Genomic DNA, 23,972 nt, shown 5'->3' on the forward strand with positions numbered 1-23,972 from the left:
TAAACCTGCCCTGCTGCTGCCGGGGCACCAGGAGCGCTGCCAGCCCAGCCCCACACCATGGCACGGCCACCTGCCCACAGACAGCAGGGTTCCTGCCCCCAGGGACACAAGGAGGCGAGGCGAGGGCAGTTGTCCATTTTTATTGTTGGCAAAGGTTGTCCGGATGCGTAACACTGTCACAACGGCACGGAGAGCAGCGTGGCGCCAGCCAGGCCCCGGGCATGTGCTCCGGCGGCACAGGGGCACCCAGTGCACACGCAGGTGTGTGCGGGGATGTGGGGATGGGGAGCGGCCTCCCCCTGGCCAGGCTGTGGCCCTCCTGGCTGCGAGCCCTGGGCAGCCCCCAGCCCTCCTGCCCCACGCCAGCCAGGCCGGGCGAGCATCCCCAGCGTCTGGCCGAGCTCTATTTACAGTATTCACATACATTGTACCCAGCAAGTTAAATAACTACATTATTACACCACACGTCTGGGGCGACTCTGGCAGGCTGCTAGGGTGGGGGTGTCAGTCTGATAAGGTGCATATTTGAAAAAAAAACAAAAAAAACAATCAACGACATAAAAACAAGAACAAAGAGAGAAACCAGGCATCCCTGCAACAGGCAGGGGGCCGGTGGCTGCCTCACCGGGGTCCCACGCCACCCGGGCCCCCCGTGGCAGGGCTGGGCACGCACGGCGGGCAGGGGGGAGCAGCGAGGTTTTTCTTCTGACAACAGCTACAGTTCTGCGCGGGTGTCCGGAGTTGGGACATGTGCGGTGGCCCCGCGGGGACATCTGCCAGGGCCTGGCCCTCACAGCACCTCTGGGCAGAGGGAGGGTGCAGTGGTGAGACCAGGGTGGCCACAGCACTGCCCCAGCTCCTGGCCTCCCTGCACAGCTCCCACCTCTCACCTGTCACTTGGGGGGGCTTGACCACAGCCTGCTTGAGGAAAGGCTCCTTGTCACCGAAGGGGATGATGCTGCTGGGGCTGCTGCCATGGTGGGAGAGCACCAGCTCCTGCGACCCCTCTGTGCCTGAGAAGCCGTTCTCATGCTTGCTGGGCTGCACACCGTTCACCAAGGATGCCGGGGTCGCCACTTCCTTGGCCAGGGAGCTGCGGGATGGGAGGGCTGAGGTCAGCCAGGGCCATGCCACCCCTGGGCCCCCCCAGCTGCGCCGATGCTCACCTTGGCTGCAACCCATCGCCTGCCAGGCCCTTTGGCCCCCCCAGGGTCCCTACGCTCAGTGTCTGTGTCTCAGGGAGTTCTTCCTCCTTTGGCACGGGCCCTGCATGCTTCTCGTGGCCTGGGGACATCGGCAGAGCCCCCGCTCAGCTATGGCCCTGGGCCAGAGCATGGCTGGGTGGGGGGAGCAGGACGCGGTCGTTGCTCCGTGGACCTCAAAGGTGCAGCGGGCCATGGGAAGGGGCCACGCACCTGAGATGTCCTCCTGCTCAGCTGCTTTCCCATTCACCACCTTCTTGTCCTCTTTCTTCTGCAGGGAGAGGAGAGCCATGAGGGGCAGTGGCAGCTCCAGGCATGGGTGGGAGGGCTCTGCGGAGTCTCCCATGTCCCCAGGAGCCTCAGGACAGGGGACAAGCACCCACCTTGGCGTCTGCTACGTCCGACTTGCGCGTCCTCTTCATGATCTCCTCCAGGCGCTGCAGGGCAGAGAGAGGGGGCTCGTGCACAGTCCTCGCCAACAGGACCTGCCCTGGGTGCTGGGCAGGACCCCTCGCAGGGGAAGCCCCTGCTGTGCCACGCACCATGGGGTGCCCGCAGCCCTCACCTTCTTCCTCTCCAGCCGCTCCTGCTCTTCACGCTGGAAGTGTTTCTCCCGCTCCAGGCGCTGCCGCTCAGCCTCTTCCCGCGCCCTTGCCTCAGCCTCTTCTCTCTGCAGCACAGTGGGGTGGCAGGGACGGGTGAGACAGGGCAGGGATGGATGGGACAGAGCAGGGACAGTAGGGACATGCTGCCCGGGCAGCTCAGCACAGCCCTGCGCCACATCTCCTCCCACCACCCTGGGCATCGAGGGGCAGGACTGGTCCTCGCACCTACATCCCGCTGGAGTGGGAAGCACAGGAGAGCGTTCCTGCCTTCCCCCTCCACCTGGGGAGGATCCATCCTCCACCCTGCCTGCCCTGCAACCCCTTGCCCCCGCACCCCGCCACCCCAGACCTGTCTCTGCAGCCGCTCTGTCTCCTCCCGCTCTGCCCGTGCTCTCTCCTGGGCCTCACGCTCCTCCTGCAGCCGCCGTTCCTCCTCCCGCTGGCGTGCCAGGGCCTCCCTGCGGCTCTGCTCCTCTGCTGCTTGCTGCGCCCGCTCCTCCTGCAGCCGCCTGTGGGGAGGGGGCCCTCAGCAACGTGGGGGGCTGGGGCTGGGGGCCAGGGGGGCAGCACCCACCTCTCCTGCTCCTCCTGCTCCCGGCGTTCCCGCTCCTCACGCTCCCGCTGCTCGCGGGCCTGGCGCCGCTTCTCTGCCAGCAGCCGGGCAGCCTCCTCCCGGTCTGTGGTGCCGGCCGGGGGTCTGCCTGGAGGGGTGGCTGGCACAGGGCTGGGGGTTGCAGGGGCCGGGGGGGCTGCATGGTTCATGTAGCGTCAGTGCTGCTCCTGGTCCCCCCAGCCCCGCCATCCCCCAGGCACCCCATACCCACCTGCTGTTGGCTCTGCAGGCACCTTGGGGGGCTCGGGGAGGGCTGGGGGAGCCGGGCCCCACTCCTCCTCCTTCCTTTCGCGTGCCTTTGCCTGGCCCTCCTGCTCCCGCCGCTCCTCCCGAGCCCTGGCCCGCACCTTGGGAGAGGAGTGGGCGCTGCGGGGCAAGGGTGGCTTGTGGGGAGAGCTGAGGGCTGGGCTGGGGGACGCCGGACGGGCTTTGGGGGTGGCAGGGGATGAGGGACGGTTCTTGGGGCCAGGGCTGCAAATGGAGAGAGGCGGCATTAGTGGGGCTGGGGCAGCCCCCGTGGTGGTGGGGCTGGGGCCAGGCGGCCTCCATGGTGGCGTGTCCCTACCTGCTGTCCGCCGTGGGCAGGAGCCGGGGCTGTGCTGCTGGCAGCGACTGCCGCTTCTTGAGGCTGCGCTCACGAGACAGGGCGCTGCGCTCCTTGGCATTCTCCCTCTCCTTCTCCTTCTTCTCCTTCTTCTTCTGCTCCGGCCAGGGAGAGACAAAGACAGCGTCAGTGCCAGGTGCTCGGCTCAGCCGGGAGCCACACTGTGCCCCACGGCCACCCTGGCACCAAGGGGTGCCTGCAGGAGGTGGCACTCACGGGTGAGGACTCGGTCCTGCGGTGTGGCGTCACGTCAGGGCTGCCAGCCGTCCCCTTCCGCCTCTCCCAGCAGCGGTGCTGCAGGCGGTGGTTGTGGCAGGGGCTGAGGGGGCTGGCGGAGGCCGAGCGGGGGCACACAGGCACTGGCGGAGGGAGCAACCACACTGTCAGGACAAAGCCAGCACGGCACCGGCACCAGCTCTTCGCTGGCTCCAGGCTCCCTCATCCCAGTCCCCTGCCTGTGACAGGACCTGTGTGGCCCCGTCCCCCTGCCCCGAGTGCTCACCCTGCTCCTTGCCGTTCCCAGCCAGAGTCACGGCGCTCCGGCTGCGCGCGAGGAAGGACAGGGTGGGCGTCATCAGGCGGTCCACAATGCTGCTCTCCCACGGACTCAACTGCAAGCTCCGGTCTGGGGAGGGAGAGGGGCCATTAGCGCACCCCCCAAGCCCCCAGCCCCACGGCCACCCACCGGGAGGGAGCAGCCATGCGGTTGCGGCAAGCCCGGGGCACGTGCGCAGCCCTGGGAATGCCCAAAGCTCGGCCGTGCTGGGGAGGGGGGTCCCACTGCCCTGCATGGCTGGCTGAGCAGGATGAGGGGCTGTGCGGGCGCAGGCATAGGTGGGCAGGGTGCCCGCGGGACGGTGCTGCGGCACGATGACGACGGTGTCCCCATACCCTGCAGCCACCCCAGCCATCGTGCATCCACAGTGGGCAGCACCCACAGTGCCAGGGTGCAGCCCTGCTGAGAGCAGCCCCTTCCTCTCTGGCCCTCTCCTTGCGCCCAGCGCTGGCGCGCAGCCTCCCTGTGCCCCTGTGCTGCCAGAAGCGAGTCCCCAGCACACGGCAGCTGCTGCAGCAACACTGCAGCGTGCCCTCCCCCGAGGGAGCTGTGCCAAAGTCGTTGAGCTTGCCATGGGAGCCAGGCCAGGCTCATGGCCCCCAAGGAACGGTGGCCCCCGGCCACGCTGTCAGCTCAGCTGGGCACAGGGCTGCCACTGGCTGCCCCACTGTGCATGGCGCTGGCACCCGACACCCCACAGACACGCAGGAAGCACCCACAGAGACAGGGCCCTTCGGCCCCTCTCCACCGGGGTCCCCCATCAGGTTGGAAGCAGCACCTGCTGCCAGGAGGGGAGAAAACAGAGTCACAGGTGCAGTGCAGGGGACAGGGCACCGGGTCTGGCACCAGCCCAGGGAGATGCTGCTCCAGCCCAGGCAGTGCTGACAGCCCCTGGGTGCCTCTCCCTGGGCTGAGCCCCCAGCACGGGGCCAGCGAGAGCTGCCTGCGTCACCACCGCCTGCAGCCGCCCGCGTCAGCTGCTCCAGCTATTTATACCCAGCCGGGAAGGCGCTCGCCCATCACCAGGCAACCCCGAAACACAACAGCGGACCCAGCGCTGGACGCATCCCTCCGGCGCGGCCGGCAGCCTTGGGCAGCTCGCCCAGGGCCACGACGACCTCGCAGCACCCGACACAGCATCGCACCCACGGCACTCCATGGCACCCAGCTCCCAGTGCCTGTGGGGACAGGCGGCACGGTGGCAGGCACCGGCACGGTGCCCAGTCCCAAGGAGGTCTGGCGGCAACCCCACTCTGTGGCTGCATCTGCACCCACCTGAGCTGCCCCGGGGTAGGGAGCCAGGGCTCCCTGTCCCCATCTTGGCGCCCCACAGGGCTGCCACCACCCAGCCGCTTCTCCTCCTCCTCCTCCTCCTCCTCCTCCTCCTCCTCCCAGCCTGCACACAGCCTCAAGTAGCCAATGCCCGGCTCCAGCCTCCTCCTGCAAACAGCAAACGGCTTCTCCTCTCTCCGCGGGCACCGTGCTGCAAGGCAGGGCCTGGGGATGGGGGACCCTGGCCTCGGGGGTCCCCAGCGCTGTGGGGGGGGGCCAGGCTGCGCCCCCTGCGCTGGGGCAAACACAAAGGGCTCTTACTTCTACTGGGAGAGTTCCAGAGGGTGGCGGAGGATTTGGAGAGCCGCTTGTTGATTATAGAGTCGACGTGTTTGGGGAGGTTTACAGCGGACACTGAGCACCGGCTCGCACCTGGAGAAGGGAAAAGACACAAGGGCATTAAGGTCCTGGGGCCAGGGCCGGGCCCCCCACATGCAGCATGCACAGCTGTGCCGGGGTGCTGGGGCAGGAGCGGGAGGACGCGGCACAGAGAGTGGGGTCAGGAGTTCTGGTGTCCAGGGCCACAACACGGCACTGGCACCTGGCACAGCACGGCGCCCGAGCCCCAGGGGGTCATGCTGGGATCATGCAGCGATCTCATCCTTGGGGAGCCAGGGTGGCTCCCACGCCCCGCCACGCCAGTCTCCCCAGAAGCAGTCCTGGGAACTGGGGACTGGGTGGCCAGGGACCATGGCAGCACCGGGCGAGCGGACAGCCTGGGGGAGCAGACTGAGGGCAGCAGGTCCAGACAGACAGGGGAAAACGGTCACACCGGTGCCCGGTCACCACGGCAGTGGCCAGGAGGGTGCCGGTGGCTGGCAGCACCCCCGCAGGGAGCGGGGAACCCTCCGTCCCGGCCAGGTTCCTCTGGAGAAAACGGCCGGGGGAGCTGCTGCCAGGGGAGTTGGCAGCCAGGAGATTGGCGAGTGAGAGCACCGGTGGCAGCTCTGGTAGCACGTCCCCACGGGAGGTGGCAGGGGAAGGTGTCCCCATGCCAGACCCTGCCAGGCGCTGCACCATGGACAGGTCTGTCCTGCAGTGTCCCGGAGCGTGCCACGAGCCACAGCTGGACGCACAGCACCCAGACACACAGCCCAGGCAGGCGTAACCAGAACACGGCTCCTGCACACACAGCCCAGCCAGGCACCACCGGGCACACGACGTCTGCACACACACGGTGCCAGCCACATGGCGCCGGCACACACCACCTGGCTCACCACACCGGTACGCACAGCCCGGCCAGGCACAGCCGCGGCTGCCGCAGCTGCCCCATGGCACAAGTGGGGCAGACAGACCCCAGGGCACAGCACTGCCCTCTGTGTCATCAGCCCATCATCAGACACACCAGGCACTGCCAGTGCCCGCCGGCGCAGCCCTGTCCCCTCGGCGGTCAGGGGACAGGGGAGACCTCTACAAGCCCAACCCCAGCACCAAACCCCACAGGGTGTCCCCAAGGAGAGGGGCCAGCTGGGCTCAGCACCCCAGCGGTGGGGCAGTGGGCACAGCTGAGCCTCCAGCAGCCACTGCAAGGACATGGCACGACACAGCACAGCCACGTGCACCCAGCAACACGCACAGCCATGGTCACCCCTACGCCAAAGCTGGAGGGGCCAAGCGCTGCCTCCACCCAGCTGGGGGACAAGGAGACATGCCACAGCACAGACCCCAACAAGAGATGGCAACGGCCTTGCACAGCTCCACAACCCATGCCTGACTCCTCCCGGCCACCTTAGACCCGGGCAGCATGGCCACGGCATCCCCACAGGCAGCCAGAGCTGTCCCCAAGCACGTCCCCGCACAGAACAGTGACCGTGACGCACAGCCTCCAGCTTACACCCAGCCCCACGAGAGCAAGGACAAGCCAAGGACCCCATAAGGTCCTGGCACAGCCCAGCACAGCCCAGGGTGACAGCAGCATGACCCGCAGCAGTGGGGCTGAACTGCCTTTGTAGGGTCTCACTCTCCTTGCACCGAGCACTGCAGAGCCATGCCCAGCCGCCCCCGCCGCCGGCAGAGCCGCGGGGTCCTGGGCACCCTCGCCCAACCTGGCACTCACCGTCCTTGTGCGCAGGGGAACCGTGGTGCAGGGCCCCTGCCCAGGACCACCGCTGCTGCCGGATCTCTGCCCATGTCTTCTTGGCCGACCGCTGGATCGCCGCCTCGTAGCGCTCCTACCCAAGGGAGAGGGACAAGGTGAGGCCGGCAGCTGGGGGAACGGGGCCAGGACCAGGCAGAGCCTCCTGGCAGGAGGCTATCACAGTGATGGGGATGCTTGGAGGGAGATGGGGCAGAGATGCCCACCCTGGCCAGGGCATGTGTGCCCAAGGAGCTAGGCACCGCAGATGCTCTGCACCATGAGGATGGGCACAGTGGGCAGCTCCCGAAGGGCTGCTGGAGCCACAAGGTCTCCCCAGGAAGCACGTCCCCTGTGCGTTGCCCCAGCCCCCTGCCCACTGCACCTATGACCCCCCATGCCCACCTTGTTCTTCTCCAGCTTCTGCCTCTGCCGCTCCTCCAGGACAGCGCGGCGTTTCTCTGCCTTCAGCCGCTGCTCCTCCAGGCGCTTGCGGCGCTCCTCCAGCTGCTTCTCCCGCAGCAGCCTGGCCTTCTCCTCCTTCTCCAGCCACAGCACCCGCTTGGCGGCTGCAGGAGGGAGCCAGAGCAGCGGCGTCACAGCCGAGGCACAGCCCCGGCAAGCCCCACGGTCAGGATGCGTGCCCATAGCGGTGGTGCACGGTTGAGGGCTGGCTCCGGCCAGGGCACACGGCTGGGCTCCCTGGGTGCGCGGGGCAGGCGGCATCGCGGCCGGCCGACGAGGGAGGGGTTTGGGCAAGGACAAAAGGGAGGCCGGGAGCCCGCCGAGCCGCGCCGGCGAACAATGGGGGAATGAGGGTGGAAAGAGCGCGGGGACGAGGAGGCCCCATGCGCGGCACAGGGGCTCCACTCACCCGCCGCCCCGAGCTGCTGCGGGGCTGCCTGCAGCTGCTGCTGCTGCCTGCACCCCGGAGAGCTGGGCGCTGGGCTGGTGGCACCCGCACAGACCGGGGGGCACCCATGCACCTGGGGGGCACCCAGACCGCGGGGAGCAGCCGGGGAGGTGCGGCAGCAAGGGCGCTGGTGTGTTGGGAGAGACAGCAGCGTGCTGGGGGAGCAGAGCCACCAGCACAGCAGATCCTGCCCGGGCTCAGCTCATGGCAACTAATGGGATTGCCCATGACCCCGCAAAGCTCCTTAGCTCCTGCCTCCCCACCCCCCGCCTCCGCCAACCACTTTCCCTCCCAGTGCGCGCCGGAGGGCTCCATGGCCTCATGGCCCCCCCCTACTCCACCAGCCCCGTACCCAGGTACTTGGCCCGCTCCTCACGCCGCTCCTTCGCCTGCTTGTGCCTTGCCTGGGCTTTCTGGGCATCTGCAGCGGGGAGACACCATCAGAGCAGCGCCCGGCCCCCCCAGCCCCAGTGCTGCGCTGGCACCAGCTGGGCAGAGGCATCGAGCAGCACCCGCAGCGTGCCAGCATCACCGGAGCACCCCTGGCCCCCCCGGGCACCCACCTTGCTTGGGCCTGGGGCTGGCAGCAGGAGCTGGCAAGGCTGCAGTTGGTGGGGGCCGGTCGCTCCGGGGGGGCACGTCCTTTGAGGGCCCAGATGTACTGCCTGGGGGTCTCTTGGCATCAGAGGGTGCCCCTTCACCAGCAGCCGGGGGTTCACTCCCACAGGGCGGCGTCTCTGCCGGGCAGGGGGCAGCAGCAGCGTGGACGGGGACCGGCTGCCCGGCAGCGTGGGGCGATGCCTCTTCTTTGAGGTGCTCCATCACAGGGGGCTGGGGGGGCCCAGGGGGTGACCGGTCACGCCATGGGGGGACGCTCTCTGCTGAGGGGGCCACAGCCGCAGGGATGGGGGAGACGGGCTGTCCGGCCGGTGTCGCAGCTGGAGGGCTGGGTCGGTCAGGCTGCGGGGTGCTGCTCTCGGAGGGGGGCATCGCAGCTGGGGGGCAGGTGGGCTGCCTGGAGGGGGTGGCGGCTGCGGGGGTGGGCGAGACGGTCTTTTCGGAGGGGGTGACGGCTGGAGGGATGGGCGAGACAGGCTGTCTAGAGGGGATGGCGGCTGGAGGGACAGGTCGATCACACTGCGGGGGGGTGCGCTCTCCCTGCAGGGCATCCCCAGGTGAGGGGGGTGGCGAGGTCGGGGGGGGCACGCTGTCTCCCATCAGGGACGGTGGCTTCCCTGAAACACAGGCAGAACAGAACAGACGGTCACTCACTGGGGGAGTCTGGGGCAGCCCCATCCCCCACAAACACAGCACTTAGGGGGTGAAGTCCTGTCCCCCCCAAACACAGTGCTCGGGGGGTGCAGCCCTGTCCCCCAGACGCAGCCCTCGGGAGCAAGGCTGTCCCTGGCTGCAGGGGCCGGGGACAGGCCCTGGGGATGGCCGCGGGGTCCCCCTGGGGAAGGCAGTGGGACCCTCGCCCAAGCCCTGCTGCTGCCCCCATCCTGGGGGGCACCCAGGCCACCCTATGGCAGGTGCCAGGCGCTGGGTGCACAATGCACAGAGGGACCGGCCGGGGCTCTGCCAGGCACCGCCGCCACAAAGCCGCCCTTCTTCCCCGGCAGCTGCCGCCCTGGCCCTGCCGTGGGGGGGACGTGGGGCAGAGACCCCACGTGGGGACGGGGACCTGCGAGCTTCCGCGCTGCTCTCCCCGGAGGATGCAGGGCCGCTTCCGCGGGTGCTGGCGGCGCAGCCGGGGGCAGGATGGGCGCGGGCCCTGACATCACCGCCCCAGCCCATGTCCCCCAGCGCGCGCCATGCCACGGCGGGCGCACGCAGCCATGAACTCATGGCCCAGGAATGCACACGAGGCTGCGGCAACACCAGCAAACAACCCCCTCCTCGTGTGGGGCCGGCTGCTCACCGTCCCGCCGTGGGGCAGGCAGGGGCACGGTGCCTGCGCACCCCCTCCCCATCCCAGCCAGCCCCCAGCGGACCCCAAGGGACACCCACCACCGTATGCGCCAGCGCTGGGGACAGGGCACAAGCCACCCTGCGAAGCCGCAGCGCATGTCCTCTGCAACAATGGATGTGCTGGGATCGCCGGCGGTGCCCAGCAGCAGTGATCCCCCCCCAGCCCCACCAACCAGCCCTTTGCAAACACACCGTCCCGACCCCCGGCAGCAGGCAGTGCCGTCACTCCTGCCCGGGAATGATGCCCAATCCATGGTGGGGCTGCGGGCACCCAGCTCCAGCCCCACGGGCACCGCTGCAGTGCACGGCCCCAGGTCCGGCGGCGTGGGGTGGGGGACACACCAGTGACCGGCACCCACAGGACCCGGCGAGCAGCTCTCGCCACGGGGTGATGTCATGCACCAGGCTCGGCCGTGTTTGCAGAGCTCTCCACAATCTTCGGCGAGGGGCAAAGTGTGGGCTCTGCAAACACGGGCCGGCGCCGCTCCTCCATCCCACGCTGCACCCGCCGAGCCGGGGCAGGCCCAGGCTGCCAGGGCAGGCACCGCCAGCGCCCGCTGCGCTGCAGGCACGGGGGCACCCCAGGTCCCATGGGCCCCCAGCACCCATAGCAGCATCTGCCTGCCCAGGGAAAGGCTGGGGGTCCTGCTGCAGCCCCCCACCCAGGCTGGGGGTCATGCCAGCAGGATTCACCCACCCCAGGCTCCACGGGGGACACAGCCAGCCCTGGCCCCCCCGCAGACCCCGGCAGCCTTCCGGGTATTTTCTGCCGCAGGAAGCCGGCCCATCCCCTGGCCCCGATCCTGCACATCCCACATTCCCATGGCTGCGCCTGGCAAGATGGTTGTGAGGCTGACGCATGGCTGGGAAGGTGCCGGCGCTGCAGCTGGGGGCTCCCCCACCCTGTGCCCCCAAGGGCTGCCCCAGATCGGCACCTACAGGCACCTGCTCTAAGGACAATACCCGCAGTGGCACCACGTGTGTCCCAGCTGGGAGAGGTGACCCCCGGGAGGACTGCGGTGGCACAGCCGGGCGCTACCCACGAGGTCACCAGCCAAGGGAAAGTTTCAAAGCCAGGCTGATGCCTCCGAGCAGATGGAAATACCTCCTGGAGCCCCCCATGCGCAGGGAGCAGTGCCAGGGGATGGCAGGTGCCTCCTGCCACCCTGCGCCACTGGGCACCGAGCCGCAGGCGCAGCCCTGGGCAGGATCCATCCCGCCCCACCAGCCAGAGGGACAGCAGCACCCATGGCCAGGGCAAGGCTGCCGGGCACAGCCAAAACCCCCATGCGCGGCTGGGGCCAGCCCTGCCGCCATCTGTCCCTGTCGTTGCTCCAGCGCAGCAGCTGCCCTGAAACCCAACGCTGCCTGCGCCCAGGCAGTGCGGGCGTCCCCTCTCCCCTGGCTGGGGCATTCCGCAGGGATTAGCTCCCCAGCCCCCCAGACATGCAGGCACGGCTCCCCTACAGCCCCCAGCCCAATCAAGCCTGCACGGCACTGGCCCCGCTGCCAGCACCAGGACAGTGATGCGCCCAGCCATGGGCCATGGCCCTGGGGTGAGGTGCTGCTCTGGATGCCGCATTGCCCAGCCCATCCCAGCTCCTCCCACGGGTCCATGTGGCACCAGCACCCATGCCACCAAGCACCCACGGCCCAGCACTGCCCAGTGTGGTGCTGCTCCGTGGCACATGGCCTGGGATGCTCAGCCAGGCAGAGGCAAATTTCCTGGTGCCGTGAAGCGAGAGCACATCGAGGCCCCGCAGGGTGCTCCGGTCGGAAGGCGAGCAGCCCTCGTTAACTGTCCGTCCGCATCCCCGCAGGGTGCTTCCCACCAGGACGCAGCGGGGAGCACCCGCCTGCTTTAACCTCAGCTCCCCCATCCACCGTATCCTCATGTTCCCGCTCTGTGGCACGGCCACAGCCCACCATGCGCTGCTCCGCGTGCTGTGCCTGCCCCAGCCGGGGGGCATCCGGCACGGCCCACCCCTGCCCTGGGAGGGGACCAGAGCAGGGCTGGCGGGTGCAGCGGGGGCCCGTTGGTGACCACTGCAAAGCCACCCAGAGAGGCTGGTGTCAGCGCCCAGCTGGCAGACCCCGGCCACCCTGGCCACTGCACAAGTCCCTGCGATGCCCAAGGACAAGATCCCGAGGGAAAGCCCAGCGCCAAGAGCCACCGCTGGCTCTGCAGGGCTGCTCCCCACAGCCCGTGGGGACACCCATGCACCCTCGGGCCCTTCCCGGTGACACTGCTTTCCAGCTGCCTCCCCTGACCTTGATGGCAGCCCCACGGCCGTGCAGGAGGAGGGAAGGATGAGTCCCCCGGGGCCTCTCCTCATTGCCAACAGGTCTTGGTGCTGAGCGGGGAGGCAGCTGTGGCCCTGGGGCTGCGATTGCTCTGCGGGTGCTCGTGTCGGGCAAGGAGAGCAGCTGCCTGAGGCCACCAGAGTGCTGTGGGGTGCACAGGGGTGCTCAAAGCCCAGGGGATGCTCGGAGCCCCAGCGCTGACCCCGATCCCACCACATCTCAGACATGCGTCAGAGCCAAGCCCTGCCCTGTCCCACTCAGACCCCGGAATTCCCCCCCACACCCCCGGCACCTGGATGATAGGGACAGTGAGCAAGCGTCCCCGGCACATCCCTGGCACGTCCCTGGCATGTCCCAGCCGCGCGCGCAGTGCTGACGCACACCCTCGGCCCCAGCTCACATGCAGGGACAGGGAGCTGTGGGCAATGCACAGAGCAAGCGCCAGCAGCCCCGCACCATGGGGCTGGCCAGTGCCACCCTGGCAGCCACCAACAGCAATGGCACCCTGTCCCCGGTGGTGGGGGTCCCATGGCATTGCTGCCCACACCCTGGCCCCAGGCAGTATGGGTGCTGTAGCTTGAGGCTGGCTCCTCTCCCTACCGGCTCAGAGCCAGCAAAGCACAGCCGGCAGCGCTGGGGCAGGTCAGGCATCGTCCCACGGTGTTCCACGCGCTGCCCACAGCCCCGCTTCGGGGACAGGCCTCGAGGGCCAGGCAGGAGCCGGGCAGGAGGGGCACAGGCAGCAGGGCAGCCAGGATGGCACAAGCAGATGGCCACGGTGGGTGCCAGGCAGGAGTAAGGGGCACAGCAGGGCATTGCCCACCTGGCTGGGGCCACACTGCCTTTGCCACTGCTCCTGGCAGCGCTGGTTTGGCAGGGGGCTGCACCTGCTGCCCAGCCCCAACAGCATGGAGGATCCAGCCTCCCTTCCCAGGGTCTGTGCCCTGCCATGGCTCTGGGACGGGGGCATGTGGGGGCAGCCATGGGGGCACTGTGCCAGCCTCTGGGCTGTGGCAGAGTCCACCAAGCTCCTGCAGCAAGCACCGAGTCAGCAGTGGCGTGCCAAGCCAAAGAGCAACAAGAGGAACTTGGAAGATGGGATCTCGTGGCCAGATCAGCGCCAGGGCCGGGGGGGGTTCCGGCATTTAAAATACATGTGAAGGAAAGAGCCTGATCTGCTGCTGCGCCCTGGCACCCCCACGGCAAACTTTCCATTTGGCTGCAGTCACAGCACAGCCCCAAACAGAGCAAGGGCAGGGGCAGACAGCACCTGCCTGACATCCATCTGGGCAGCGCCAGCAGTGGCGACAGGAGGTGCCCGCGTCCTTGGGGCGACCCGTGCGGAGCCGCCAGCACCGAGGGCAGCCAGCCCAGCCGTGCTCCCAAAAACCTGTCTGCTAGCATCACGCTGGGAAAAACAGAACCTGGCTCAAAGGCACGACATGGGGCTCTGTGCTCACTGGGATCCGGCCTCTTGGAAGCCAGGAGCTCAGCACCTCCAAAAAACAGGTCCTGAGCCTCGCAACGTGGATGTAGACACCTACCAGGGCTGGGGCCGTGCAGGATCCAGCTCTGCTCCCAGGAGGCTGCCTGTGCTGCTGCCTGTCCCTGCGCGGAGCCCTCCAACAAGCAAAAGCTGTGCTAACTATTTTGGACATGGCACCACGGGACTGTCACATCACCACTCCGCACGTTGCATCACGTTGCTCTGACGGTTTCGCAGCAGTGGCTCTGCTGGCGTCCCCGCGCTGGGAGAGCTCCCGAGCCGCCTGCTCCCAAACACAGGTGCTGGCTGGCAACCAGCTCGCCCTGCACCCTCCCTCTCCGCTGTGCTGGAGGGAGAAGGGCCGGAGAAGCCAGGGAAAACCCAGATAAGAACCAAGCCCTGCCTGCTCCCTGTCTTGGTCCTCACCCCCGTGGGGCAGCATCCCACCTGGCGCCTCCACACCCTGGCCCATGTGCCCTCTGCGACCCCTCCCCTGCCCCCCCCAACACCACCAGCTGCCCCACACCGCGGTGGGTCCTGATCCCTGGAGTGAAATCGCATCCCCACTGGTGGCCAGGACACAGCACACCAGGGCGGCCAGGGGGCTCTGACCCACACTGGGTAGCGAGACAGGGAGCAGCCTGGGCCGCCCTGCCGCGTGGGTCACCCAGATGAGAGGGATCAGGGACGGACTCGGAGCAGGACACGCTGCCCCAGCACCATCCTCGCTGGCGGTGGAGCTGCCAGCACCTCCGGGCAGGGGGGAACCGAGCCACCCGGGGGGCAACAGGCTGGGGGCTGCTGGCCACCCTGCCCAGGGAGCCAAGCGGAGGGAAGGGGAAGGCCGAGGCGGGCGGGCGGGCTGCGGGGGCGCTGAGCGGGACACAGACAATATGTCTGCAGCCGTTCGGGCAGCGCCGCTGGGGACCCGCCGCCGGTTTGTCGGAGAGCCGGCGGTAAAGGGCATTGTGGCAAGGCCGGGGGCCGGCAGCCATCCACCCATCCACCCACCCACCCATCCATCCATCCACCCACCCACCCATCCATCCCGCCTGCCGCGGCCCGGGCGGGGAATTCCGGCGCGGCGGCGGGCACCGGGGCCGGGGGTGGGGGGAGGGGAGCCGCGGCTCCTCTTCCTCCATCGGTGGGAAGCGGCTCCGGCACGGACCGTGCTTAGTCACAGCCCCGCGCCCGGGGCGGGCGGGCCCGGGCAGCGCCGGGCCGGAGCCCCGCGGGAAGGAGCCCAAACAAGCCCCGGCCCCGAGCCGCAGCCCCCGCCCCGCCTGGCCGGGCCGGGCCGAGCCGGGAGCCAGCGGTTCATCCCGGGGCAGCGCCGGGGCCAGGCCCGGCCGGGACGCGTTGCCGCTCCCCGCGGGGGGGCAGCGCCTGCGCCCCCCCGGCAGCCTCCTCCGCTCGGACCGCGGCGGTGACCCCGGCGCTCCCAAGGCACGGACCCCCCCCGCGGCAGGGCCGCCCGGCACCCCCCACCGAGCCCCGGGACCGCACGCGGCAGCGGGGCCCTGCCCGGCATCGCCCACCGGCTGGAGGGGAAGAGCCCGGGCAAGGGCAGAGGCCGCCGCCCCGGCCCCCCCCGCCATGGCGGGGCCGTCCCCGGGAGGGCGCCCCCGGGGCAGCTCCCCCTGCACCCCCGGCGGCGGCGGGGCCCGGGGCTGCGCCGCTCCGTCCCACCCCAAGATGGAGGGGCCGTGCCCGGGCTTTGTCCCTCCCGGGAAGACGCTCCGGCCGCGGGTCCCCCCCCACCCCCAACCCGCCCCGGCTCCTCCGCAGCCTCCCCGGGCCCCCGCCCCGCTCTGCCGCCCGAGCGGCCCCGCCGCAGCCCCCGGGCCCGGCGCAGCGCCCCGCTCTCCGCAGCATCACCGGCCGGACCCGCACCCCCGCGCCGAGCCCCGCACCCCCCCGCCGGCTCCCGCGGCCGCATCCCGCTCCCCGTCCCCGGCGCGGCCCCGCAGTGCGGGAGGGGGCCCCGGGCGCCCGCCGCTACCGGAGCCGGTCCCCGCCGCCGAGCCTTACCCTGGGCCGGCTGGGGCTGGGGCTGCGGCTCCCGCCCGGCGCGGCTCCTCTCCATGGCGTGGCGGGGAGGCGCAGAGGGCTGGCCGAGCCGTGCCGAGCCGCGCCGCGCCGCCCCGCTCCCCCCGGCCCGGCGGGGGAGGACGCACGGCGCTCCCCGCCCCGGCCCCGGCCGCGCAGCCCCGCGGGCTGGGGGCAGCGGGCGGGCGGGGGCTGCTCTGGCCCGACTCGCTTCTCCCCTGCCCCTGGCCCGGCCCCGGGGCTCCCATCCCCGGGGGGGGCTCGACTGCCCTCCCGCCGCCGCGGCTGGGACCCCGCGCCCCTCGCCGCGGCCTCAGGCCTGCCCCCCCCGCAGCGCCCAGCACCCCCCAGCGTTGCTTCAGCCCCTGCTCTCCCACGTTTCGGGGCTTGCACCCACCCTTCCCACTCCCCACGTTTCAGCACGCTCTGGTCACCTGCGAAGCGCTGGCCCTGCAGCAGACACCCCCGGCCCGCCCTGCCCTCGCCGTGCCCGGTGCCACTGCCAGCGCTGCTCGGAGCAGCTGCCCGATTTCCAGGCACCCCAAAGAAACATGGATCTCCCATCCTGGAGCCCCACCTCGGCTGCTGATGAACCCTCAAAGCTGCTTCCCCCACCCACCCACCCACCCGTCACACGTGAGCCTTAGTCACTGCCAGCAGCCACCCCCCTGCTCCTGGGGGTGAGGGCTTCGCCCCCACACAGCCCCTCCTGCCTCGATAACAGGCAGATAATGAGGCCTGCCCTGCACTGCGGACGGGTGCGGAGGCCGCGGCTCAGTCACCCGCGGGTGACACTCCTCTCTGCCTTGCAAGAAGCAGGGGTGGGCCAGGAGCATGCCCCCCATCCCTGCCCCGCACAGCATCCCCAGCAAACGCAGCCCGGGCACAGGTGCCCGCCTGCTGCAGCAGCACCTCCAGGGGCAGGGGACATGTGGGCAGCAGCAGCAGCAACCGAGGCGGTGGGGGGAGAAATGCTGCTTAGGGCTTTGCAGGGACAGCAGGAGTCAGGGACACGTCCCCATTCACCGGACAGCTGGCCTGGTCCAGGCATCCAGCAAAGCACCCATCTCTGGGTTCACAGGGATGTGTTGATGAACAGATTCGTTTTTCTGCAGGCAGCGCCCATCAGAGATGCCTCTTTGGAAGATGATGTCACCGCAGGGCCAGGAGATCCCCTGCCACCCATCCTCCCTCACCTACCAGGCAAACAGGTTTCCCAAAATCCCAGCCCTCTCCTCCGGAAGCTCTTTCCTCTGACTCAGGGGACAGGGAGCGGGCAGGAGGGCTCCTCAGCAGACAGGGCGGCCCCACTCAGTGCGCTGCAGGGGTGGCCATACACCCCAAACCAGCCCAAACGCCCCAGAGCTCCAAGCTGTGGCTGAGCCATCACCTCCCCGTGGCCCCCAGCCCTGCCACCCGCCGGCTGCTGGCCCGGCTCAGCCGGAGCAGAGGCTGCCCCAAACCTCTCAGCAGCCACAACCGGCTGACTCCCTGCCGGGGAATGCTGCGTGGCCGAGCCACAGCCCCGGGAGCTGTGAGGCCCTTGGGGTATGGTGGGGGACAGGAGCACACGTGGCACAGGAGTGTGTCCCAGTGAACCTACAAACAGAGGGGACACCCCAGGAAAGGGAACAGCCCTACTCACAGCCGGCGTGGCCAAGCGTCCCATGGGGCTATGGCAGCCCCACAGCCCCTTATTTCGAGGGACCCAGCAGTGTGGGGCCGGGGCTGCCCTGTGACCTGCTGTGAGGGTGCTGGCAGGCAGCTTCCAAAGCCCCTTTGCCTCACAGGGCCATTGTGCAGAGCAGACGAGCATCCCAGGCCTCCAGGAGAGCCTGGCAGCGGGTCCAGGCACGTCCATGGTACTTCCAACCGTGGGGCCAGCCTGGAGCAGGGGCACAGTGAGGAAGGGGCAACTGCAGGTGTACAGGGCCTGCAGCTGTGCTCTGCCAGTGCTCCCAGTGCGGGTAGTGATGCACAGGGCTCCTTGCTGCCATGCCAGCCTGAGTCGATGGGCTTATACAACAAGCAGAGCATCAATCGATTGCTCCGCCGCAGCGGGGCTCCTGGGTCCAGCCACCCTGTTCCCGCAGTGCCGGGAACAGCCGCCCTCCCTGTGCAGATGGAAAATTCAATGAGCTCATGACAAGCATGCCGCCCAGCAGCTGCATGCCCCAGAGCTCCCTGTGCTCCTCAGCCTGGGACCGGCCTGGGGAGGGGGCTGCACCCGGTGGGCTGGGGCCTGGCCATGCCTCTAGCACCTACAGTGTGCCCAGCACTTTGCCCTGACACTGCCTGCGGGGAGTTGATGGGGTGCCAAGCACCCCAAAATCAAAGGGCATTTACAGCCACGGCTTGGCCACTGCCCTGCCAGCGGGAGCTGACGCTGCGGGAGACTGGGTGCAAACAGGAATGAGGACAGCAAACAAACCGTGCCAGCATCTCCGGGCAAAGTACCACACGGGACACCCCATCCCACCCGCTCCTCACCCCTCTGCCCCACACCTCCCTCCTCCAGCCCCGGGACATTGTCCCCACCCCAAGCTGCTCCCACCCTGCTGCTCTGCACAGGGCAGTTTTGGGGCCACAAGGGCTGATCTGAACACCTGCCCTCAAAATACTCCTGCTGACCCCCACTAGGCATGGGGCAGTGACCCAGCGGGAACGTAGGGGCGAGGGTCTGTCCCCAGAGTGGGGGCGTGGGGCACCAGATTGTTGCTGGCAGTGTGCTGCGGCAGCTGCCGGCCCTGAGCATCTTGCCATGGGGCCAGCATCACAGCCAGCCACAAAGCCCCACTGCTGCAGGACAATCCCCCGTGGGTGCAGGTGATAAATGGGCCAGCGATGGGCTGAGCCCTGCCCTGCCCTGCCCTGCTGCAGCTCTTACCCGCTCTGTAATTACCCCAGGCCGCATCTGTAATTAGTGTCCTGATGTCATGATGTCAGATCTGGGCAGCCCCATGTGCTCCCGGACGGCCCCACCTTGGCCTCCAGCCACAGGGCTGAAGGAGATCCCAGCGCTCCAACGCTGTCCCGAGGAGCTCCTGCCTGGCTCTGGCTACCTGCGCTCCCCACCAGCATTGCTGCTGGACCCCCGTCCCACCCCGGCCCCGCAGCACCCAAGCAGCTGCAGGGCTGGATCCATCCCCCTGGCCAGCGCGGGGCTTGGCTGCATCTCTGCCCATACCGCTGCCGGCATCCTGCCTGTTCCTCGCGCTGGCCCTGCCAGCTGGCCACACGGCTGCCACCCTCCTGGGGACAGATCCTGCCTGGGCAGGAGAGGGGCCAGCCCCTGGCCCACTGAGCCCCCCAGGCTGGGGATGAAGGCAGCGCTGCCGGTTCCCTGCCCGCCCAGCACAGGGAATGCGCTGGAGCAGCCCTGGCAGCTATAAATAGAGCGGGAGGCGCAGGCATGCACCGGCTGGGGCACACCAGGGCCCAGGTGGTTGCTGCCCCTCGGCCGGCGTGGGGCATGGGCAGGGTGTGGGGCTGCAGCAGCACCCCGGGGTGGGACAGGAACGGGGAGGAGGGTGAAAGTACGAGGCAGGGCGAGGTCACTGCCGTCCTGCTGCGGGGAGGCAGCCAGCCCTGCGCCTGGGGTGACGGGACGGGGGCCCCATGCAGCCACCACAAAGCAGCACCCAGCACTTTATTGCAAGGCAGACAACTGTGCTCCCCACGGCACGTGGGACGCCACGTGCCCCTCCCCTCCACCAGCACCCCATGGCTCCACAACCGCCCCCACCGTTAGCACCCGCGCAGGGGCCGGGCTGCGCCGGTGACAGTGAACTGTGCGCTCAGCACCTCCGAAGGCACCCGCGTCTGCTGGCCCGGCTGCTGCCCACCAGCAAAGAGGGTGAAGGTGCCAGGCTCGAGGCGCCAGTCCTGTGCCCAGACGGCACGCTGCTCGGCCGCCACTTGGAAGGACAGCTTGGTCTCCCGGCCAGCCAGCACAGGCACACGGCGGAAAGCCACCAGCTGCCAGCGGGGCACCGGCACGGATGACTGCTCCCACCGCAGGTACAGCTGCACCACCTGCCAGGAGGGACAGGAGTCAGTGCCAACGAGACCCTGCGGCTGCACCCCTGGCAGGGGGGACCCCAGCCACATCCATACCCATGGAGCAGCTGCGCTCACCTCCTCGCCGTCCTGCTGCCCCACATTCCCCAGCACCACAGACACAGTGAGATTGGCACAGATGGGCAGCACTGGGGGACTCAGCACCAGGTCCTGGTAGCGGAAGGTGGTGTAGGACAGCCCGTACCCGAAGGGGTAGAGTGGGGCCTCCTGCCCGTAGTACCGGTATGTCCGCCCCTCCATGGTGTAGTTCTCCATGGGTGGCACCTGTGGGATGCAGGGCAGGGCTGGGCAGCACAGCCAAGCATCAGCCCTGCATCCCACGGCTCCCCCAGCCATGGAGGCAGGGCAGGGCTATGGGTGCTGCTGCCTGCCCTTGCCTTACCTGGTGCATGCCTGCGGGCCACGTGGCCGGCAGCCTGCCGGCTGGGGTGGCCCCTGCCTCACCCAGCAGGACCCTGGCAATGGCTAGGCCGGTGGCCTGGGCAGGGAAGAAGCACGCCAGGATGGCCCCCACGCCCTCGTGCGCCTGCGCCCAGCTCACGTCCAGGGGCCCCGCGTTGAACAGCAGCAGGATGACGGGGCGCCCGGCGGCTGCAACGAGACAGCTGTCACCAAGAGCCCCGCGTTGGTGCCACTTGGATGGCTCTGGGGTGCCCTGTGGATGTGGAACACCCTGGGGGGTTGTGCACCCCCTCCCTGTACCCCAGCTCCCGTGGGCTGGCCCTGACCCCCAGGACACGGGTCAGTCCCCAGGCACCAGCATGCTGCCCCCGTGGGAACCAAGCCCTGCAGAGCCCCTACCTGCCTGCACGATGTCCTGCAGCAGCTCCAGCTGGTGGCCCGGCAGGGACAGGTCCCTCCGGTCCTTTGCCTCTGTCTCCAGATCTATCCCTGCATGGGGACACCAAGGGACAGCCCCTAAGACGCTGCCTGGGGCACTGCGGATGGGGCACCAACCACCCTGGGGGCCGATGGGGACCCGTTCCTCTCCCAGTGCCACCCCAGCACTGGGGCACTCCTCTTCCCCAGGCAGTGCCCACCCGGCGCCCTCCTCGCTCCCACTTACCTGTCCCCAAGCAGACCACCACCACGTCGGCTGCCCTTGCCACCTCCACCACCTCTGCCTGTGAGTACTGCTGGCACTGCGGCTCACGGCAGCCCGCTGCAAAGCTGACGTTGGCCGGCAGCATCTCTAACCCCCTCCTGCGCCAGGGAAGAGCAGAGGGCAGGGGGGCTGCTGTGCCCCAGGGCTGGGGCACCTTGGGAATTCCCCCCTTGCCCCAGCCCCCAAGCAAAGGGCTGAGCAGCTCCAGCAGCAGCCCCAGGCAGTGCCCAGGACCGGGGATGTACGGCGGCACCGCGCTGTCTCACCGGGGAGTGTAGATGTACCGTGGCTCCGGCACCGGTGCGTAGTCCCCGAACAGCACCCGGGTGTTGTCGGCGAAGGGACCCACCACCTGCAGAGGGCAGAGGGGTGAGGGTGGGCTCTGGCAGCCCTGTGCCACGCAGCCTGTGCATCTCCAAAGGAGGGGACACCTGTGTGCCCGGGGTACGGAGCCAGCAGCCTCTGGGTCACCATGTCCCCCTGCTCACCCCCGTGCACGGTGCTCACCGCGAGGCGCTTGCCGGGCAGATCCCGGGCCCGGAGGGGCAGCGTCCCCCGCACGTTCTTCAGCAGCACAAAGCTCTTGATGGCAGCTTCCAGCGAGAGGTTGCGGTGCTCAGGGCTCTGCACAACGCTCAGGCCCAGGGTGCTGTAGGGGTTCATGGCTGGGGGGTCGAACTCCCCCAGCCGCATACGTGTGTAGAAGAGGGGCCGGACCCGGTCACGCAGCATCTGCAAAGACCCCAGTACCAAAACCTTGGCTGTGCTTGGCAGGGGCAGCCCTGGCTCCCTGCCCACGCCCCCAGCCCCGCTCACTCCGGCTGACCTGCAGCGTGATGTTGCCCATGGCCAGAGCCTGGGGGATGTGCATGAAGACGTTGTTCCTCATGCCGTAAGAGAGCTCCAGGTTGCAGCCGGCGTTCATTGAGGCTGCCATACCGGTGAGAGTGGCCCATCATGGCTGCGTGATGCCCAGGGACCCCACACCCCTCCCACAAGCTCACCGACTGCCGTCTCCAGGAAGGTGCGCGTGTAGTGGTGCCCCAGCATGATGAGCTCCAGGGCCCCCTCGTCGCTCACCACGTAGCCCTCGAACCCCCACTCGCCACGCAGGATATCTGTCAGCAGCTTCTTGTTGGCGCAGGCGGGAATGCCATTGATCCTGCCGGAGAGGGGATGGGGCAGCCTGGACTGCTGGGCACCGGCCACCCTGCAGGCAGCCCAGGCCGTGCAGCCCCCACCGCGCTCGGTACCTGTTGTAGCTGCACATGAAGCTGTAGGAGCCAGCACGCACGCACGCCTGGAACTGGGGCAGGAAGGTGGTGCGCCAGTCCCGCTCCAGCACCTGCAAGCGCCATGGGAGAGAGGGGTCAGTGCCTGGGGGGCTGCCAGCTGGCCCCTGGCCCCGCTGCGCTCACCTTGGCATCGAAGCTGAGCCTGGAGACGGGGATGTTCTCAGGGCCACCGTGCACGCTGAAGTGCTTGCAGCCGGCACTGGCCTTGATGTAGCGGGGGTGCTGGCCCTGCAGCCCCTGCACAAAGCTGCGGGCCAGCTCCCCACTCAGGAACGGGTCCTCCCCGTAGGTCTCCTGGCCAAGGGACAAGTGGGTCACTGCTGGGACCCGCAGCGACCCCGCGGACCGGTCAGCCACAATCCTGTGTGGCCTGATCCCAGCCTGGGGTCACCCCTCCGTGCTGGCACCTGGTTCCTGCCCCACAGCGGGTGCCTCATGATGTTCAGGACGGGGCTGAAGCAGCTGAGCCCTGTGTGGTCACCGTAGCGGCCAGTGGCAGCAAAGACGTTGTGCTTGGCTCTCACCTCGGTGGCAGTGGCATTGGCCACGCGGTAGATGAGCTCAGGGCTGTGGGGAGAGCACGGGGGTGTTGGGGGATGGCGGGTCATGTCCCAAATCCCCGGGCGCCCCATCCCGGCTGGATTGCTGGGTGCCCTGGTGCTGGTACCTGAAGGCAGCGGCGAGCCCCAGCGCCTGGGGGAAAGCTGTGGCCCAGCCGGGTGCCTCGGCGTCGCCCCGCAGACACTCCGTGTTCCAGTTGTAGGGTGCGATGCCCAGCCGTGGGATGGGGGGCGCGGGGCCATTCCCCATCGCACCCCCCCTTGCCACCTGCAGGCAGGCGGTGCTGAGCACGGGGGGGTGTCAGGAGGTCCCGGGGGGATCCCGAGGGTGTCCCAGGGGGGGTCGGGGGGGGGTCCGGGGCTGGCCCCGCCTTGTTCTCACCTGCAGCACCAGCTCGGCGGGGCTCAGCCGGCACAGCAGGTCGTCGAGGCGGCGGTGCCAGGGCAGCGCTGGGTCCTGGAAGGGGAACGGGGTGGGGGAGGGGAAGGGAGAGGGCTCGGCCCGGCCCGGCCCGGTGCTCAGCGCCGCGCACAGCAGCACGGCGGCGGCCCGGAGCCCCGGCACGGCCGCTCCTCGGGCCGGGGGCACGGGTCGGCGCGGCATGGCACGGCGCGGCACGGCACCGCGCGGCACGGCAGGGCACGGCACGGCTCGGGACCGAGCAGCACGGCACTGCACGGCACGGAGTGCGGTCCGGGCGATGGGCGCGGCGGGGCGGGGCGGGCCGGGGCCGCGCTTCCCCCTGCCCCGGGAGGCACCGGGAGAACGAGCAGCCAGAGCCGGCGCGGGGGGGCCGTGCGCCGGGGTCTGCATCGAGGGCGGCGGGTCCTGGCCGGGCCCCGGCTCCGCAGCGGCGGCCGGTCGCGGTGTGGCGGTTCCCACCAGCCCCGACACCTCTGGGCACGGGAACAGCTGCGAGGGAACCGGCAGAGCTGCCCGGTGCCGCCAAACCAGCTCCCGCGGTGGCCCCGGCTGCAGTGGGGCTGCCTGCGGCGGGGCTCAAGCCTCTGCTTGGGGCTGGGGCGTAGAGGGGTCCCAGTCACTGCTCCTGTCCTGGAGCTGGGGCCCGGGGTGACGAGAGGAAGGCCTTCGTTTTGTGTTTTGACAAGGGCCACGGAGCCTGGCGCCAGCATGGGTCCCATGCACGCTCCCTGCTGCCTGGCCAGCTTGGCACCGTGGGACGCTGCCAGGGACCCACCTGGTGGCCAGGGACACGGTACCT

General features: G+C 69.3%; 2 protein-coding genes across 3 annotated transcripts; both read right to left on the bottom strand.

Annotated features, from left to right (window-relative positions):
• Positions 1 to 124: 124 nt before the first annotated feature.
• On the bottom strand, positions 125 to 15,834 carry MAP7D1 (MAP7 domain containing 1). 2 transcript variants are annotated; one of them, XM_040588495.1, is made up of 18 exons: positions 15,692 to 15,834; positions 8,463 to 9,134; positions 8,252 to 8,320; positions 7,392 to 7,555; positions 6,969 to 7,083; positions 5,174 to 5,284; positions 3,527 to 3,649; positions 3,241 to 3,383; positions 2,986 to 3,119; positions 2,632 to 2,891; positions 2,382 to 2,556; positions 2,157 to 2,316; positions 1,768 to 1,872; positions 1,586 to 1,639; positions 1,416 to 1,473; positions 1,167 to 1,284; positions 891 to 1,093; positions 125 to 801 (listed from the first exon to the last, which is right to left on the bottom strand). In XM_040588495.1, exons 1-18 carry the CDS (start codon positions 15,744 to 15,746, stop codon positions 791 to 793), a joined length of 2,730 nt encoding a protein of 909 aa, XP_040444429.1. In that variant the 5' UTR covers positions 15,747 to 15,834; the 3' UTR covers positions 125 to 790. The 2 variants fall into 2 exon arrangements, with proteins under 2 accessions (XP_040444429.1, XP_040444431.1); XM_040588497.1 differs by lacking the exon at positions 5,174 to 5,284.
• A 3,510-nt stretch (positions 15,835 to 19,344) lies between these two features.
• Positions 19,345 to 23,458, bottom strand: LOC121084289 (probable beta-D-xylosidase 2; the record flags this gene model as incomplete). Its single annotated transcript, XM_040585617.1, has 14 exons — positions 19,345 to 19,744; positions 19,847 to 20,053; positions 20,172 to 20,380; positions 20,591 to 20,680; positions 20,856 to 20,992; positions 21,161 to 21,246; positions 21,402 to 21,626; positions 21,721 to 21,824; positions 21,899 to 22,056; positions 22,148 to 22,239; positions 22,313 to 22,483; positions 22,597 to 22,756; positions 22,857 to 23,017; positions 23,132 to 23,458. Coding segments are annotated over 14 exons (2,415 nt in total), but the record flags the coding sequence as incomplete, so codon positions are not given.
• Between the last annotated feature and the right edge of the window lie 514 nt (positions 23,459 to 23,972).

This window comes from Falco naumanni, chromosome 3 (genome assembly GCF_017639655.2).
Source record: "Falco naumanni isolate bFalNau1 chromosome 3, bFalNau1.pat, whole genome shotgun sequence".
Lineage (NCBI taxonomy): Eukaryota > Metazoa > Chordata > Aves > Falconiformes > Falconidae > Falco > Falco naumanni.